This window comes from Oryx dammah, unplaced genomic scaffold (assembly GCF_014754425.2).
Source record: "Oryx dammah isolate SB20612 unplaced genomic scaffold, SCBI_Odam_1.1 HiC_scaffold_23, whole genome shotgun sequence".
In the NCBI taxonomy this organism is placed as follows: Eukaryota; Metazoa; Chordata; class Mammalia; order Artiodactyla; family Bovidae; genus Oryx; species Oryx dammah.
In genome coordinates this window covers 77,806,251-77,826,327 of record NW_024070207.1, presented here as the reverse complement: position 1 = coordinate 77,826,327, position 20,077 = coordinate 77,806,251, and the positions used below count along the sequence as shown (strand labels likewise).

The window sequence follows — 20,077 nt, the reverse complement described above, 5'->3', positions numbered from 1 at the left end:
TTTTTTACTGAGCCGTTATGGAAATTTTTCATTATTATTCATCTCCACAGTTAAATTTCCATAGTAGTCTGAGATGAAATAATGGAATTTGTTAGTTTCAGTGGAAATCTGGTCTTGGTAGAAGCTCAAAATAAAACTCAGGAGTATAAGAAGCATTACATAGGTACCAGGCACCATTTAAGTGCTTTATAATCATTCACTCAATCCTCATAAAAACCGCTATGAGGGTTGTGTACTATTGAGGCAGGCCTGGGACCTGGGACCCTTTGCTGCAGTGCTGCAATGCTTGTACCTAGACACACTTCTCCTCCAGCAACAAAATACAAAGAAACTACATGGGACTAAAAAAAATAACTGCATGCAAGCTCAGTTCAGTTCAGTTTGGTCGCTCAGTCATGTCCGACTCTTTGCAACCCCATGAACTGCAGCACGCCAGGCCTCCCTGTCCATCACCAACTCCTGGAGTTCACCCAAACTCATGTCCATCGAGTCGGTGATGCCATCTAGCCATCTCATCCTCTGTCGTCCCCTTCTCCTCCTGCCCCCAATCCCTCCCAGCATCAGGGTCTTTTCCAGTGAGTCAACTCTTCATATCAGGTGGCCAAAGTACTGGAGTTTCAGCTTTAGCTTCAGTCCTTCCAAAGAACACCCAGGACTAATCTCCTTTAGGATGAACTGGTTGGATCTCCTTGCAGTCCAAGGGACTCTCAAGAGTCTTCTCCAACACCACAGTGCAAAAGCATCAATTCTTCAGCACTCAGCTTTCTTCACAGTCCAACTCTCACATCCATACATGACCACTGGAAAAACGATAGTCTTGGCTCAGTTAGGGCAAATTCTGGACCCAAAAGATACAAAGAGACCAAAAAACTCAACTGCCACTTTTGAAGAGTCTGCAGCAAAAACAGGGTGTGTCAAGAGCAAAAGCAGGATATTGCAGCATGCTGTCTGCACATGACACCACCTCATGGGTAGGCAAACACCTAAGCCATCGCTCCAGCCTGACCCCTAGACGCACTCTCACACTCATCTCATATAAGGAACAAGCTTGCTGCCACCCCCAGCACGGAGCGAACAAGCAAGGGGATCTACTGTTTGTTCTTGCACCACCCTGCTGCTGCAGCAGGGAACCTAGTAAAGCCTTGCCTGAGTTCCTTGTCTGTTGTTGTTCAGTCGCTCAGTCGCATCTGACTCTGTGAGTCCATGGATGCAACATGCCAGGCTTCCCTGTCCTTCACTATCTCCCAGAGTCTGCTCAAAATCATGTCCATTGAATCGGTGATACTATCTATCTCATCCTCTTCTGCCCTCAATCTTTCCCAGCATCAGGGTCTTTTCCAATGAGTCGGTTCTTTGCATCAGCTGGCCAAAATATTGGAGCTTCAGATTTAGCATCAGTCCTTCAAAAGAGTATTCAGTGTTGATTTCCTTTAGGATTAACTGGTTTGATCTCCTTGCTGTCCAAGGGACTCTCAAGAGTCTTCTCCAATAGCACAGTTGAAAAGCATCAATTCTTTGGGGCTCAGACTTCTTTACTGAGATGGACTTCTTTTCAGTCCATCTCTCAAACCTGTTCTTGTCTGGACTCTAGTCAATTGCTATTGATTGGGGTAGGCCAAGAACCCTAGTCTGTAACACTATCAATATAATTATCTCTATTTTACAGATGAGAAAATTGAGGTACCCAGAGGCTAAATAACCTGGCCAAGGTGACACAGTAAGTGCTTGCTTAAACTGAGACTCAGACTTAGGCAGTATGGCTCTTAAGTACATTCTCTTGGCTGCATCTTCAATTCAACCATATTTAAATAGAAACCAATCTTTACTATGTGAATAGATCAATGCAACAGGATAGAATTCAAAAATAGACTTATGTATACACTGACAAGAGTGTGAAGCCAATTCAATAGAGAAGGTCAGTCTTTTCAACAAATAGTGCTGGAACAATTAGACACCTACATGTAAAAAAATAAAAAGTATCTCTGGGACTTCCCTGGTTCTCCAGTGGTTAGGACTCTATGCTTCCACTGCAGGAGGCATGGGTTTGATCCCTGGTTGGGACCTGAATGTTGCAAGGTGTGGCCAAAAAATAAAAAGCATCTCCCATATCTTGTATCATATTTAATAAATAACCAAAATGGATCAGAGAACCTAAATATAAAACCAAATTATAAACTTCTAAAAGAAAACAGATGAGAAAATCTTTATAATTTGGTTAGGCAAAGATTTCCTAGATGTGAAAATAAACATGATTGATAAAAGAAAAAAGTAAGGGACTTCCCTAGTGGTATAGTGGCTGGGACTTCGCTCCCAGTGCAGGGGGCCTGAGTTTGATCCTTGATCAGGGAACTGGATCCCATGTGCCATAACTAAGATCTGGAGCAGCCAAGTAAATTAAATAAATATTAAAAACAGAAAAAATTGAAAATTGGACTTTTATCAAAATTGAAACTCTTCTTCAAAATGTATCATCAAGAGAAGACACCTCATTATTTGAGGGGAAAATATTTGCAAGACACACATTATAAGGGACTTGTATCCAGGATATGTAAAAAAAAATTCTCAAAACTCAATAATTACAAAACAATCCAGTAAAAAAAAAATGGGCAAAAGATTTTAATAGAGACGTCACCAAAGAAAATAGAGAGATGGCAGATAAATAAATGAAAAATGCTCAACATAATTAGTCATTTGTTGTTTTCAGTCACTCAGCTGTGTCCAACTCTTTGCAACCCCATAGACTGCAACATGCCAGGCTTCCCTGTCCGTCACCAACTCCTGGAGCTTGCTCAAACTCATGTCCATCGAGTCAGTGATGCCATCCATCCATCTCAACCTCTGTCGACCCCTTCTCCTCCTGCTTTCAATCTTTCCCAACATCAGGGTCTTTTCCAATGAGTCAGTTCTTCGCATCAGGTGGCCAAAGTATTGGAGCTTCAACTTCAACATCAGTCCTTCCAAGGAATATTCAGGACTGATTTCCTTTAGGATTGACTGGTTTGATCTCCTTACAGTCCAAGGGAGTCTCAAGAGTCTTCTCCAACACCACAGTTCAAAAGCATCAGTTCTTTGATGCTTGGCCTTCTTTACCATCCAACTCTCACATGCATACCTGACTACTAGAAAATCCATAGCTTTGACTAGACGGACCACTGTCGGCAAAGTACTGTCTCTGTTTTTTACTATGCTGTCTAGGTTGGTCACAGCTTTTCTTCCAAGGAGCATCTGTGTTTTAATATCTTGGCTGCAGTCACCATCTGCAGTGATTTTGGAGCCCAAGAAAATAAAGTCTGTCACTGTTTCCATTGTTTCCTGATCTATTTGCCATGAAGTGATGGGACTGGATGCCATGATCTTAGTTTTCTGAATGTTGAGCATTAAGCCAACTTTTTCACTGTCCTCTTTCACTTTCATCAAGAGACTTTTTAGTTCTTCTTCACTTTCTGCCATAAGGGTGGTGTCATCTGCATATCTGAGGTTATTGATATTTCTCCCAGCAATCTTGATTCCAGCTTGTGCTTCATCCAGCCTGGCATTTCCCATGATGTAATCTGCATACAAGTTAAATAAGCAGGGTGACAATATACAGCCTTGATGTACTTCTTTCCCAATTTTGAACTAGTCCATTTTTCCCAGTCTTGTTCTAACTGCTGCTTCTTGACCTGCATACAGGTTTCCCAGGAAGCAGGTAAGGTGGTCTGGTACTCCCATCTCTTTAAGAATTTCCCAGTTTATAGTGATCAACACAAAGGCTTTAGCACAGTCAATGAATCAGAAGTAGATGTTTTTCTGGACTTCTCTTGCTTTCTCTATGATCCAACGGATGTTGGAAACTTGATCTTTGGTTCCTCTGTCTTTTCTAAATCCAGCTTGAACATCTGGAAGTTCTCAGTTCATGTACTGTTGAAGCCTGGTTTGGAGAATTTTGAGCATTACCTTGCTAGTGTGTGAAATGAGTGCAATTGTGTGGTAGTTTGAACAATCTTTGGCACTGCCTTTCCTTGTAACAGGAATGAAAACTGACCTTTTTCAGTCCTGTGGCCACTGTTGAGTTTTCCAAATTTTCTGACATAATAAATGCAGCACTTTCACAGCATCATCTTTCAGGATTTGAACAGCTCAGCTGGAATTCCATCACCTCCACTAGCTTTGTTTGTACTGATGCTTCCTAAGGTCCATTTGACTTCACACTCCAGGATGTCTGGCTCTAGGTTGGTGATAATACCATCATGGTTATCTGGGTCATGAAGATTTTTTGGTATAGTTCTTCTGTGTATTCTTGCCACCTCTTCTGAATATCCTCTTCTTCTGTTAGGTCTATATCATTTCTGTCCTTTATTGTGCTCATCTTTGCATGAAATGTGCCTTTGGTATCTCTAATTTTCTTGAAGATATCTCTAGTCTTTCCCATTCTATTGTTTTCCTCTATTTCTCTGCATTGATCACAGAGGAAGGCTTTCTTATCTCTCCTTGCTATTCTTTGGAACTCTGCAGATGGATATACCTTCCCTTCCCTTTCTCCTTTGCCTTTCGCTTATCTTCTTTTCTCAGCTATTTGTAAGAACTTCTTAGACAACCATTTTGCCTTTTTCCACTTATTTTTCTTGGGGATGGTTTTGATCACCACCTCTTGTACAGTGTTACAAATCTCTGCCCATAGTTCTTCAGGCATTCTGTCTATCTGATCTAATTCCTTGAATCTATTTGTCACTTTCACTGTATAATTGAAAGGGATTTGATTTAGGTTGTACCTGAATGGCCTAGTGGTGTTCCCTACTTTCTTCCATTTAAGTCTGAATTTTGCAATAAGGAGTTCATGATCTGGTCTGAGCCACAGTCAGCTCCCAGTCTTGTTTTTGATGACTGTATAGAGCTTCTCCATCTTCGGCTGCAAAGAAAATAATCGATCTGATTTCAGTATTGACCATCTAGTGATGTCCATGTGTAGAGTCATCTCTTGTGTTAGGAAAGGGTGTTTGCTATGACCAGTGCATTCTCTTGGCAAAATTGTTAGCCTCTGCCCTGCTTCATTTTGTATTTCAGGGTGAAACTTGCCTGTTACTCCAGATATCTCTTGACTTCCTATTTTTGTATTCCAGTCCCCTATGATGAAAAAGACATCTTATTTTGTGTTAGTTCTAGAAGGTCTTGTAGGTCTTCATAGAACCGTTCAACTTCAGCTTCTTTGGCATTAGTGGTTGGAGCATAGACTTGGATTACTGTGATATTGAATGGTTTGCCTTGGAGATGAATAAAGATCATTTTGTTATTTTTGAGATTGCACCCATGTACTGCATTTTGGGTTCCAAATGTAGAAAAACAACTACTTCTGCTTCATTGACTATGTTAAAGCCTTCAACTGTGTGGATCACAACAAACTGTGGGAAATTCTTCACGAGATGGGACTACCATACCACCTTACCTGCCTCCTAAGAAATCTGTATGCAGGTCAAGAAGCAACAGTTAGAACATGGACATGGAACAACGGACTAGTTCCAAATCAGGAAAGGAGTACATCAAGGTTGTATATTGTCACCCTGCTTATTTAACTTGTATGCAGAATACATCTACAGAAATGCCAGGCTGGATGAAGCACAAGCTGGAATCAAGATTGCAGGGAGAAACATCAATAACCTCTCAGATATGTAGATAACACCACCCTTATGGCAGAAGAGAAACTAAAGAGCTTCTTGATGAAAGTGAAAGAGGAGAGTGAAAAAGTTGGCTTAAAACTCAACATTCAAAAAATGAAGATCATGGCATCCAGTCCCATCGCTTCACAGCAAATAGATGGGGAAACAATGGAAACAGTGACAGACTTTATTTTCTTGGGTCCAAAATCACTGCAGATGGTGAGTGAAGCCATGAAATCAAAAGACACTTGCTCCTTGGAAGAAAAGGTATGACCAACCTAGACAGGATAGTAAAAAGCAGAGAGATTACTTTGCCAACAAAGGTCCATCTAGTCAAAGCTATGGTTTTTCCAGTAGTCATGTGTGGACGTGAGTTGTACCATAAAGAAAGCTGAGCACCAAAGAATTGATGCTTTTGAACTGTGGTGCTGGAGAAGACTCTTGAGATTCCCTTGGACTGTAAGGAGATCAAACCAGTCAATCCTAAAGGAAATCAGTCCTGAATATTCCTTGGAAGGACTGATGTTGAAGTTGAAGCTCCAATACTTTGGCCACCTGATGTGAAGAACTGACTCATTAGAAAAGACTCTGATGCTGGGAAAGATTGAAAGCAGGAGGAGAAGGGGACACAAGAGGATGAGATGGTTGGATGGCATCACTGACTCGATGGACATGAGTTTGAGCAAGCTCCAGGAGTTGGTGATGGACAGGGAAGCCTGGCGTGTTGCAGACTATGGGGTCACAAAGAGTTGGACATGACTGAGCAACTGAACTGAACTGAACTGCATTTTGGACTCTTTTGTTGACTATGAAGACTAGTCCATTTCTTTTATGGGATTCTTGCCCAGAGTAGTTCATATAATGGTCATCTGAATTAAATTTGCCCATTCCGGTCCATTTTAGTTCACTGATTCCTAAAATGTCAATGTTTACTCTTGCCATCTCCTATTTGACCACTTACAATTGATCTTGATTCATGGATCTAATGTTCCAGGTTCCTATGGAATATTGTTCTTTATAGCACTGGAGTTAACTTTCACCACTAGACACATCCACAACTGGGCATTGTTTCTATTTTGGTTCAGGCTCTTCATTCCTTCTGGAGTTATTTCTCTACTCTTTTCCAATAGCATATTGGGCACCTATTAACCTGGGGAGTTCATCTTTCAGTGTCATATCTCTTTGCCTTTTCATACTGTTCATGGGGTTCTCAAGGCAAGAATGCTGAAGTGGTTTGCCATTCCCTTCTCCAGTGGGCCACATTTTGTCAGAACTCTCCACCATGACCCTTCCATCTTGGGTGGCCCTACACAGGCATGGCTCATAGTTTCATTGAGCTAGGGAAATGCAAATTAAGCCACAATGAAATACCACTATACTCTTATTAGAATGGCTATTTTTTTTAAACTGACCTTACCAAGTACTGGTGAGGATGCAAAGAAACTAGATTTCTCATACATTACTCACAAGAATGTAAAATAATAGAGCCATTTTGGAAAAGGTTTTAACAGTTTCTTAGAAAGTTTAATATACAATTTCCATATGATCAGAAGTCTCATTCCTAGGTATTCACTCAATTGAAATGAAAGCTTACTTCTGTTCAAAAACCTGTATGCAAATATTTCTGGTAACTATAATTACCAGAATTTGTAACAACGCAAATGTCCTTCAAGTGGTGAATGGATATGTGGTTCATTCAAAAAATGGATTACGACTCAGCAATAAAAAGGAACTGATATATGCAATAACATGGGTGAATCTTAAATGTATGATGCTAACTGAAAGAAGCGAGATTCAAAATGTTATCTACTACATGATTCCACTTACAGGACATTCTCAAAAAGATAAAACTACAGGGATAAAAAAAAAAACTGATCAGAGAGACTGTGGTGCTGCAAAGGGTATGAAGTCTAGTCCTTCATTTTATAAATGAGGAACCTGGAGCAAGGACATCCTCCAAGGCACACAGCTGGACTGGAGGCATAAACTATGTGACCCCCAGTACATTCCTGCTTGCAGAATGACAACCCGGAAGACAAGGTTAGAAACAGAAGTCTTAGCAGGACTCTCCTGAAATGAGGATCTGAGCCTCCAACCTGGATAGGTGGAGCTTGCAGGACTGACTTGGGGACCCAGATGGGAGTGGTTGCAGTGCTGTGTGTTGCAAAGCATGTGGTGGGGATGCACATCTAGATGCACATCTGGAGATACCAACTTGGTGGGGGCTGTGGGGACACCTTTTTTGAATTCTGGTCCCACCATTGAAGGTCCCTGTTCTTTTTTGAGATTAAGCCCTGAGCTTTTAGAGTGGGACCACTGACTCCAAGACCCTAGACTATCAGAGAACTAACCCTCAGTTCAGTTCAGTTCAGTCGCTCAGTCGTGTCCAACTCTTTGCGACCCCATGAATCACAGCATGCCAGGCTTCCCTGTCCATCACCAACTCCCGGAGTTCACTCAGATTCATGTCCATTGAGTCAGTGATGCCATCCAGCCACCCTAGGGAGTATCAAATAGTGAGAATTCACACAGAGGAAACCACTTGAATACAAGACCCAGTATCACCCAACCACCAGTAGCACCCTGTGTTTATGCCTCATCTAGATAGCAGACAAAACAAAACCACAAACCAAATCATCAGTAGACAGGATTACCACCTCACTCAGCCTTGCCCATCAGAGGAAAAACAAACAAACAAACAAAAATTAAGCATAAATCTCACCCTATAAGAAGCTTACACAAACCACTGGACCAACCTTATGAGGGCAGAAACCAAAAGGAAGAAAGAATTCAGACTTGAAGCCTGGGAAAAGGAAACCTCAAACATAATAAGTTAAAAAAAATAATAATGAAAAGGCAGAGAAATACTACACAAATACAGGAACAAACTAGAAACACAGAAGTCCAAAGAAATGAAGAGGAAATAGGTAAACTACCTGAAAAAGAATTCAGAATAATGATAGTAAAGATGATCAAAAACCTTCAAAACAAAATGGGGAAAATGCAAGAATCAACTAACAAAGACTTAGAAGAATTAAAGAATAAACATGCGGAGACAAACAACACAATTACTGAAATTAAAAATACCCCAGAAGGAATCAAGCAGAACATATGAAGCAGAAGAATGAATCAGTGAGGAGGAAGGTAAAATGGTGGAAATAACTTCTGAAGAGCAGAATAAAGTAAAAAGAATGAAAAGAACTGAGGGTAGTCTCAGAGACCTCTGGGACAATTTCAAATGCACCAACATTTGAATTATACGGGTCCCGGAAGAAGAAGAGAAAAAGAAAGGATATCAGAAAATTTTTGAAGAGATTAGAGTTGTAAATTTCCCCAACATGGAAAAGGAAATAGTCAATCAAGTCCAGGAGGCACAGAGAGTCCCATACAGGATAAACCCAAGGAGAAACACGCCACGACACACTAATCAAAGTAACAAAGACTAAACACAGAGAAAGAATATTAAAAGCAGCAAGGGAGAAGCAACAAGTAACATATACGGGAAACCCCATAAGATTAACAGCTGATCTTTCTGCAGGCCAGAGGGAATGGCAGGATATATTTAAAGTACTGAAAGGGAAAAATCTACAACTAAGATTACTGTACCCAGCAAGGATCTCATTCAAAATTGATGGAGAAATAAAAAGCTTTTCAGATAAGCAAAAGTTAAGAGAATTCAGTACCACCAAACCAGCTTTGCAACAAATCTTAAAGGGACTTATATAGTCAAGAAATACAACAGAAGAAAAAAGATCTACAAAATCAACCCCAAACAATTAAAGTTGCAATAGGAACATATATATCAATAATTACTTTAAATGCAAATGGATTGAATGCTCCAACCAAGAGACACAGACTGGCTGAATGGATACAAAAACAAGACATATATATATGCTGTCTACAAGAAACCCACTTCAGACCTCAAGACGCATATAGACTGAAAGTGAGAGGATGGAAAAATATATTCCATGCAAATGGGAAGCAAAAGAAAGCTGGAGTAGCAATCTTCATATCAGACAAAATAGACCTTAAAATAAAGATTACAAGAGATAAGGAGGGATACTACATAATGATCAAGGGATCAATCCAAGAGGAAGACATGACAATTGTAAATATCTATGCACCCAACATAGGAGAATCTCAATACATAAGACAAACACTGACAGACATAAAAGGAGAAACTGACAGTAACACAATAATAGTAGGAGATTTTAACACCCCACTCACACCAATGGACAGATCATCAAAACAGAAAATTAATAAGGAACACAAGTCTTAAATGATACATGAAATGAGATGGATCTCACTGACATCTTCAGGACATTCCATCCAAATGCAGAAGAATACACCTTCTTCTCAAGTGCACATGGAACATTCTCCAGGATATACCACATCTTGGGTCACAAATCAAACTTGAGTAAATTTAAGAAAACTGAAGTCGTATCAAGCATCTTCTCTGACCACAATACTATGAGACTAAATATCAATTACAAGAAAAAAAACTGTAAGAAACACAAGCACATGGAGATTAAACAGCACATTCCTGAATAACCAACAGGTTACTGAAGAAATCAAGAGGGAAATAAAAAAGTTTCTAGAAACAAATCACAATGAAACAGGACAACTCAAAACCTATGGGATGCAAAAAAAGCAGTTCTAAGAGGGAAGTTTATAGCAATACAATCCTACCTCAAAAAATGAGAAAAACGTCAAGTAGACAACCTAAATTTACACCTAAAGCAACTGGAAAAAGAAGAACAAAAACCTCCAAAGTCAGTAGAAGGAAAGAAATCATAAAGATCCGAGCAGAAATAAATGAAAAAGAAAGAAACAATAGTAAAGATTAATAAAACTAAAAGCTGGTTCTTTGAGAAGATAAACAAAATTGACAAACCCTTAGCCAGACTCATCAAGAAAGAAAAGAATCAAATCAACAAAATTAGAAATGAAAAAGGAGAGCTTACAACAGACAATGTAGAAGTACAAAGGATTATAAGAGACTATTATGAACAACTATATGGCAATAAAATAGATAACCTGGAAGAAATGGACAGATTTTTAGAAAAGTTCAATCTTCCAAGACTGAACCAGGAAGAAATAGAAATTATGAACAACCCAATTACAAGCATTGAAATTGAAGCTGTGATCAAAAATCTCCAAAAAAACCCAAAAGCCCAGGACCAGATGGCTTCACAGAATTCTACCAAACATTGAGAAGAGCTAATGCCTATCGTTTTAAAATACTTTAAAAAATTGCAAAGAAACATTTCCAAACTCATTCTATGAGGCCACCATCACCCTGATACCAAAACCAGACAAAGACAACACAAAAAAGAAAACTACAGGCCAATATCACTGATGAACATGGACGTAAAAATCCTCAACAAAATTTTAGCAAACAGAATTCAGCACACATCAAAAAACACATACACCATAATCAAGTTGGGTTTATTCCAGGAATACAAGGATTCTTCAATATATGCAAATCAATCAATGTGATATACCATAGTAACAAATTGAAAGAGAAAATCCATATGATCATCTCAATAGATGCAGAAAAAGCCTTTGAAAAAAATTCAACACCCATTTATGACTAAAACTCTTCAAGAAATGGGCATAGAAGGAACCTACCTCAACATAGTAAAGGCCATATATGATAAGCCTACAGCAAACATTATTCTCAATGGTGAAAAACTGAAAGCATTCCCCATAAGATCAGGAATGAGACAAGGGCGTCCACTTTCACCACTATTAGTCAACATAGTTCTGGAAGTCCTAGCTACAGCAATCAGAAAAGAAAAAGAAATAAAAGGGATCCAGATCAGAAAAGAAGAAGTAAAGCTTTCACTGTTTGCAGATGATGTAATACTGTACATAGAAAACCATAAAGATAGTATCAAAATATTACTAGAGCTAATCTGTGAATTTAGCAAAGTTGCAGGATACAAAATCAATACACAGAAATCACTTGCATTTCTATATACTAACAATGAAAAATCAGAAAGAGAAATTAAGGAATCAATCCCATTCACCATTGCAACAAAAAGAATTAAAAATCTAGGAATAAACTTACCTAAGCAGACAAAAGAGCTGTACACAGAAAATTATAAGACAATAATGAAAGAAATCAAAGATAGCATAAACAGATGGAGAGATATTCCATGTTCCTGGGAAGAATCAATATTATGCAAATTACTATACTACCAAAGACAATCTATAGACTCAATGTGATCCCTATGAAATTAACAATGACATTTTTCACAGAACTAGAACAAAAAATTTCACAATTCATATGGAAACACAAAAGACCCCAAATAGCCAAAGCAGTCTTGAGAAAGAAGAATGGAACTGGAGGAATCAATCTTCTTGACTTCAGGTAATACTACAAAGCTACAGTCATCAAGACAGTATGCTACTGGCACACACACAAAAGAAATATGGACCAATGGAACAAGATAGAAAGCCCAGAAAGAAACCCATGCATCTATGGATACCTTATTTTTGACAAAGGAGGCAAGAATATACAATGCGGCAAAGACAGCCTCTTCAATAAATGGTGCTGGGAAATCTGGACAGCTATATGTAAAAGAATGAAATTAGAACACTTCCTAACACCATACACAAAGATACACTCAAAATGGATTAAAGATCTAAATGTAAGACCAGAAACTATAAAACTCTCAGAGGAAAACAGGCAGAACACTCGACGACATAAATCAAAGCAAGATCCTCTGTGACCCACCTCCTGCTACTGCTGCTGCTAAGTCGCTTTAGTCGTGTCAGATTCTGTGCGACCCCATAGACGGCAGCCCACCAGGCTCCACCGTCCCTGGGATTCTCCAGGCAAGAACACTGGAGTGGGTTGCCATTTCCTTCTCCAATGCGTGAAAGTGAAAGGTGAAAGTGAAGTCGCTCAGTCGTGACCCCATGGACTGCAGCCCACCAGGCTCCTCCGCCCATGGGATTTTCCAGGCAAGAGTACTGGAGTGGGGTGCCATTGCCTTCTCCTAGAGTAATGGAAATAAAAACAAAAGTAAACAAGTGGGACCTGATTAAACTTAAAAGCATTTGCATATCAAAGGAAACTATACGTAAGGTGAAAGAAAACCCTCAGAATGGAAGAAAATAATAGCAAATGAAACAAATGACAAAGGATTAATTTCCAAAATATCCAAGCAGCTCATACAACTCAATACCAGGAAAACAAACAACCCAATCAAAAAGTGGGGAAAAGACATAAACAGACATTTCTCCAATGAAGACATACAGATGGCTAACAAACACATGAAAAGATGCTCAACATTGCTCATTATTCAGTTCAGTTCAGTTCAGTCACTCAGTCGTGTCCGACTCTCTGCGACCCCATGAACCGCAGCACGCCAGGCCTCCCTGTCCGTCACCAACTCCCGGAATTCACTCAGACTCACGTCCATCGAGTCAGTGATGCCATCCAGCCATCTCATCCTCTGTCGTCCCCTTCTCCTCCTGCCCCCAATCCCACCCAGCATCAGAGTCTTTTCCAATGAGTCAACTCTTCGCATGAGGTGGCCAAAGTACTGGAGTTTCAGCTTTAGCATCATTTCCTCCAAGGAAATCCCAGGGCTGATCTCCTTCAGAATGGACTGGTTGGATCTCCTTGCAGTCCAAGGGACTCTCAAGAGTCTTCTCCAACACCACAGTTCAAAAGCATCAATTCTTCAGTGCTCAGTCTTCTTCACAGTCCAACTCTCACATCCATACATGACTACTGGAAAAACCATAGCCTTGACTAGACGGACCTTAGTTGGCAAAGTAATGTCTCTGCTTTTGAATATGCTATCTAGATTGGTCATAACTTTCCTTCCAAGAAGTAAGCGTCTTAATTTCATGGCCGCAGTCACCATCTGCAGGGATTTTGGAGCCTCCAAAAATAAAGTCTGACACTGTTTCCACTGTTTCCCCATCTATTTCCCATGAAGTGATGGGACTGGATGCCATGATCTTCGTTTTCTGAATGTTGAGCTTCAAGCCAACTTTCTCACTCTCCTCTTTCACTTTCATCAAGAGGCTTTTTAGTTCCTCTTCACTTTCTGCCATAAGGGTGGTGTCATCTGCATATCTGAGGTTATTGATATTTCTCCCGGCAATCTTGATTCCAGCTTGTGTTTCTTCCAGTCCAGCGTTTCTCATGATGTACTCTGCATATAAGTTAAATAAGCAGGGTGACAATATACAGCCTTGACGTACTCCTTTTCCTATTTGGAACCAGTCTGTCGTTCCATGTCCAGTTCTAGAGAAATGCAAATCAAAACTACGAGATATCACTTCACACCATTCAGAATGGCCCTCATCAAAATGTCGACGAACAATAAATGCTGGAGAGGGTGTGGAGAAAAGGGAATGCTCTTGCACTGTTAGTGGGAATGTAAATTGATACAGCCACTATGGAAGACGGTACGGAGATTCCTTAAAACATTAAGAATAAAACCACCATATGACCCAGCAATCACACTCCTAGACATATACCCTGAGGAAAGCAAAATTGAAAAAGACACATGGATCCCATTGTTCATTGCAGCACTATTTACAACAGCTAGAACATGGAAGGAACCTAGATGCCCATTAACTGATGAATGGATAAAGAAGTTTTGGCACATATACACAATGGAATATTACTCAGCCATAAAAATAAACACATTTGAGTCAGTTCTGATGAGGTGGATGAACCTAGAACCTATTATACAGAATGAAGTGAGTCAGAAAGTAAAAGATAAATATCATATTCTAACACATATATACGGAATCTAGAAAAATGGTACTGAAGAATTTACTTGCAGGGGAGCAGTGAAGATACAGACATAGAGAATAGACTTATGGACATTGGGAGAGGGGAGGAGAGGGTGAGATGTATGGAAAGAGTAACATGGAAACTTACATTACCATATGTAAAATAGATAGCCAACTGGAATTTACTATATGGCTCAGGAAACTCAAACAGGGGCTCTGTATCAATCTAGAGGTGTTGGATGGGGCTGGAGATGGGAGGGAGGCTCAAAAGGGAGGGTATATATGTATACCTATGGTTGATTCATGTTGAGGTTTGACAGAAAACAACAAAATTCTCTAAAGCAATTATCCTTCAATAAAAAAATTAAAAAAAAAAACTGATCAGAGGCTAGAGGCAGAGTTGACTACAAAAGGGCATGAGGAAATTTGGGGAAATGATCTTACTGTTCTAACTATTTGGCTTATTTGAACTTTTTGGCCATTACAAATAATGCTGTTACGAATATATGTGTACAAGCTTCTGTGTGGAAGTATGTTTTAATTTCTCTGGGGTATACTTAGGAGTGGAATGTAATGGCCAAAAAGTGGAAACAAGCCAAATGTCTAACAAAATGGATAGTAAAATAAATAAAATTTATTTATAAATAAGATGAAATAAAATATCTACTCTATGTTAAGGTTATTCAGCAATAAAAAGGAATAAATTATTGATATATGCTATAATATGGATGAATCTCAAAAATATGCTAAGTGAAAGTATACAAAAGAACACATACTGTATGATTTCACTGATAAATGTCCCAAATAGACAAAATCTCTAGAGATTGAAAGTAAAATTATAGTTTCCTGGGGCTTTGGGGAGTAGGGAGTAACTACTTATGGATCTGGGTTTCTTTTGTGATGGATGAACATGTTAAAAAATTACATCACAGTGATGGAAACAGAACTCTGTGAACTTGTTGTATGCCTATTAATTATATCTCAATGAAACTATTTTTAAAATGTATAAAGAAAAAAACTAGTTATTTCCATTAAATAACAACTTTATGTACAGGATTTAAAATAAGTCGACAAGTTTGACATTTCTCCCATCAAGAGAACCCCTTCCTTTGGATGTAGGTGACACCTGTGATTGCCTCAATAAACAATATGGCAGAGACTTCCCGGGCTGTCCAGTGATTAGGACTCTGGGCATGGGGCACAGGTTCCATTCCTGGTCTGGTTGGGGAACTAAGATCCCAAATTCCACATGCTTTGAGGTATGGTCAAAAAAAAAAAAAAAAGGCAGAAGTAATGCTACATTACTTAAGAGAGCAGTTAGAAAAAGCCACGCAGCTTCTGTCAGTCTCAGGACATTCGCCTTTGGAACCCAGCCATCATGCTGTGGGGAGGCCCGGGCTACATGACGAGGCCCCTGGCCCTTAGCCCCAGCTGAGCTTCCAGCCAAAAGCCAGCATCAACTTGCCAGCCACCTCTGTGATTAAGTCATATTGAAAGCAGATCCTCCATCCCCCAGTCAAGTTGCCGTGATTGATGACACACAGAGCAGAGAGCCAACCAGGCTAAGCCCCACACAAACTGCAGAGTTGTAAGCAAAATAAGTACTTGCCATTATTCTGTGACATTAAGTTTTGGGGTAGTTTGGTAGGCAACCATGGGTAACAGAATACCTTAGGTACTTAAGAGGTTAAAAACACCATCTACTCAAAAACAACCCCCTACTTAATGTAGATACTTATTTCCAGTAAATCACCATCCAACCTCTATGTGAATGTTCTGACCAACATGAAGATTGGTCACCACTCCTTCTGGTGATAAACAACTCTGGAGTTATGATCTGCCTTGTATTAAGGGTGTTCTTTGGAAGGAATGATGCTAAAGCTGAAACTCCAGTACTTTGGCCACCTCATGTGAAGAGTTGACTCATTGGAAAAGACTCATGCTGGGAGGGATTGGGGGGAGGAGGAGAAGGGGACGACAGAGGATGAGATGGCTGGATGGCATCACCAACTCGATGGACATGAGTTTGAGTGAACTCCGGGAGTTGGTGATGGACAGGGAGGCCTGGCGTGCTGCGATTCATGGGGTCACAAAGAGTTGGACATGACTGAGCGACTGAACTGAACTGAACTGTATTAAGATTGGTTCTGCCTGTCCAAATTCTGTCCTCAGAGGTAGCCAGTACTATCTAACCTCTCTTCCTCAGGACAGGTCTTTACCTTACTAAATAGTAGAGAAATCTTTACGAGGTTTCATTTTGTAGCTGAGAAAACTGAGCGGATATAATATGTATTGTCCGTGCTCAAAATCACAACTTTCATACCTATGCCAACATTTCTATCATCTAGGAAGAGAATGGTATAAGTAACTAGAAAATGAAAGCTATTTTTCTGTACTACTCATCCTTCCTTTGTACTTAAATATTTCCTGTTTTAATTAAAAAATGCCAGTTAGCTCTTCAAGGGCATGGAAAATAATTCTTGTCATTGTGAGTCTTCCTTGGTGTTTGAGGACATATATACTGAATAATTTACCTAGCTATGGGAAGCAGCATACAGATAACAAGGATACAAGCATTTCTTTCCAAAGGATTTAAACACAGATCTTACAATCAAAAAATACTTTGCATCTTATCCATGTAGTAACTGTATGATAAGTTTTTTTTCTTTTTCAAAGTCAGCAACAGAAAATGAGCGTCTTACACTGTTGATTACAGTAAGTCCGTTGTCATAACAACACTTAAGTCCCCAAACATTCTTTCTAATTGAGACAATTTCTTCTAGCTTCAGTCCCCTAAGACTGACTCAATTACACAACTCAAAATCCAACCCCCTGAGGGTGCCTCTCAATAAGGATACTGATTACGCAACTTAAGGAAAAGTCTAAACACCACTTTTCCAAGTTGCAAGGAAACTTTTCAGGCAATGCACTTTGTTTTTACAGCTAAGTCTTACAAGTTGAATGGTAATTTTCTGATGTAACTTTAAAATTGTTTATATTTCATGATCACATTACAGAGATCTAAACTTTTAATACAAACCATTCTGTTAATATAACTTCAATATATCTCATTCATGTTCTCTGGGCTGTATTTACATCCTGTTTCTTTTAAGGTACAATTAAAATCTTCTAGGAGCAAGCAAGACCATGCTAAGCTCAATAAAAGTATCACTGGATTAATATAGAACATATGTATACTACCCATATCGAGCTCATGAGTTAAGGAGCAGAAAAAAAACTTTAAAATCATATAAAACCTTAGCAGGTCATCATAAATTAGAGGGGTCCAAGAATGAATTCTTAGTAATTCCAAAAGAATAAAAAATTCCAAAAAGAAAAAGCAATGTTCGGAAATGTGTTATCTCTGTTGTTTCAAAATGTAAGCTGGTAATTCTCTAATAGTATAAAAGATTTTTAAAAGGGCTTGCTTTCAGACAGAAAGTACAATATTTTCCACTCCTACATTATAAAATGCTGCTTTCCCAATGGAAATTTGCTGTATGACTCAGGGAACTCAAACCCAGGCTCTGTAAGGACCTAGAGGGGTTGGAAAGGGTGGGAGGTGGGAGGGAGGTTCAAGAGCGAGGGGACATATGTACACCTATGGCTAGTTCATGTTGATTATCGCAGAAAGCAAATCAATATTGTAAACCAATTATCAATCAATTAAAAATAAATAAATATAATTTTTAAAATGCTACTATCAAGTATGGATAAAATAGAATAAACCGACTATGCAACCCTGTGAAGCAGGGGCAGAAAGATGGGGCTGAGAAGTCTGTAAAAAGGCGTCCAATTTTTAAAATCTGACACTTGGAGAACCGAGTTTATGTGAATAAATTCTGCGGGGGACTGGAAATCATGTAGGATGGTCTATGAAAACAAATCATTAATAAAACATTTACTATAAAGCATTCATTGATAAAGATATGTTTTATTAAGCAAGGAGTTGTATTAACTGTTCATAACACTCATTTAAAACTTTTTATCATTTTGTTTAGAAGAGAAAAAATTAATGGGTCTATCAAAGTATTTTTCTAAACATAAATGGAGAACTATGTAGAAAGAGGAAGCATTATGAAATTTATGACTAAGTGTGTTTTGTGTAAGACTGTAAAACTGTTCAAAGGTAGTGGACGTGTTCAAAGGTTTTTCGTTTCTGGCTATAGGGAAAAGTAAAAATAAGGGTATTTTCATTCATTCAACAGTAAAATACTGCCTAGCTTATGTAGATTATTTTCACCTTACAGTCTTAACACACATTCCAAAGACTGATTTGATTTTCATTATTCCTTTCGGGGAAGAGGAGGGAAAGCAGGGCTGTATATGTCAAATGGTCCACTTCGTCATTGAGAAAATTTTGCAGTGGAATATATCAGGAGGCACCAGAGATTTACTGACTAGGGAACAGAAAAGAGAAAACAGCCACAGAAAGAACATAAGCTGCAAAAGAGATGAGATCAGTCCCAAGTGTAACTCGAGGACTGGACAAAACCCTGCTCGGCGCTGCAAGTGAAATGAGCAGACGTGATTTGGGGCATTCCAGGTTATCCTTCCTTCTCTGGAGTCCATTCTTGGACCAGAGAGCACGATGCAGAGAGGAGGGAAAGCCCGCAGTGTCCAATTGCCTGGACAATGAGCTCTAGGGCCCCATCCAGAGCTGCACCGCCCTCCTTTGAAGCCTTCTCTAGCGTTCAATTTCACGGCTCCCCCAAAAGTCATTCACTTCGACTTCAACAACTCGCGGGAGAGAGCACGCGCGCAAGAGCAGCAGCTGCTGGGCCCGCCCCCTTAGCGCTGCTGGCCGCGGGGGACCCTTGCCGAGCTGCTCAGCAGGACTGAGACCAGCCGCTAAGGGAATCTACCTTCTCGCGCTGGTCCCAGCTGTACTGCTTCGGCTGCACTTCCTCGTCCTCCGGTTGCGACTCTTTCTCAGCCTTCCGCCTCTTGGAGAAGAAGCAGCCCATGGTCTTGGCCCGCGGGGTCTCACTGGCCGCTACTCCTCGCCGGCCCGCTGGCTCAGGCACCTCCTGAAGTTGTGATGTGAACCCCGGGCGCCTGGGCCCCGCAGCGGTCTGAATACTGCCTCGCGGAACCGCCCAGTAGCCCGCAGCCCAGGTTTGCCCGCCAGGCCCAACACCCCTGTTCTTTTTCCTCTCAGTTGTCCTGACGACCCACTGCAGCCAATGACCGCTCAGCGCTCGGGGAACCAATCAAAGCCCCGCGAGCAGCCTGCGCGGCCTATGAAGGGAGGCCGACGCACGAACACAACCAATCTTCGCCGGGCTCCTGCGCCAGCCTCCAGGGGCTGATTCGGCAGGCTTCGGCGCCCTCACAGCCGACCCAGCTCCCAACCTGCCCCGCCCCTCTTAGAACTCAACCGGACTGTCCGGCTGCCAGCAGTACATCTGCGACAGCCAGGTCTTTTTGCCCTAGGTTCTATTTCCAAGTTCTAGACGCGGAAGGGCAGCCTAGTTGACATTAGACTTCAGTTTTGTGATGCTATTGGTGAGGGAACAGGAATTCCTGCTTGTGCAGGAAGGGTCCTAAAATTCACTGGCCTCAATCCTGGACCCCACGTCGTCTGGCTAGTGTCACCCCCCAGGAAATTCCCCCAACGACCTTTCTGACCCTCCTTGCCCTCTCTAATGTGCTTTCTTAGAGCTTCCGCGAATGAC

At 40.4% G+C, this 20,077-nt stretch overlaps 1 protein-coding gene across 2 annotated transcripts in view; it reads right to left on the bottom strand.

Annotated features, from left to right (window-relative positions):
- The window catches only part of RP2 (RP2 activator of ARL3 GTPase), a 52,836-nt gene extending 33,255 nt beyond the window's left edge, over positions 1 to 19,581 (bottom strand). The window contains exon 1 of one of the 2 annotated variants that reach the window (XM_040265834.1): positions 19,265 to 19,581. In XM_040265834.1, the coding sequence (XP_040121768.1) occupies positions 19,265 to 19,366 (102 nt within the window). In that variant the 5' untranslated portion in view covers positions 19,367 to 19,581. The remainder of the gene's footprint in view (positions 1 to 19,264) is intronic. The other variant, XM_040265835.1, reaches the window with a different exon arrangement.
- Between the last annotated feature and the right edge of the window lie 496 nt (positions 19,582 to 20,077).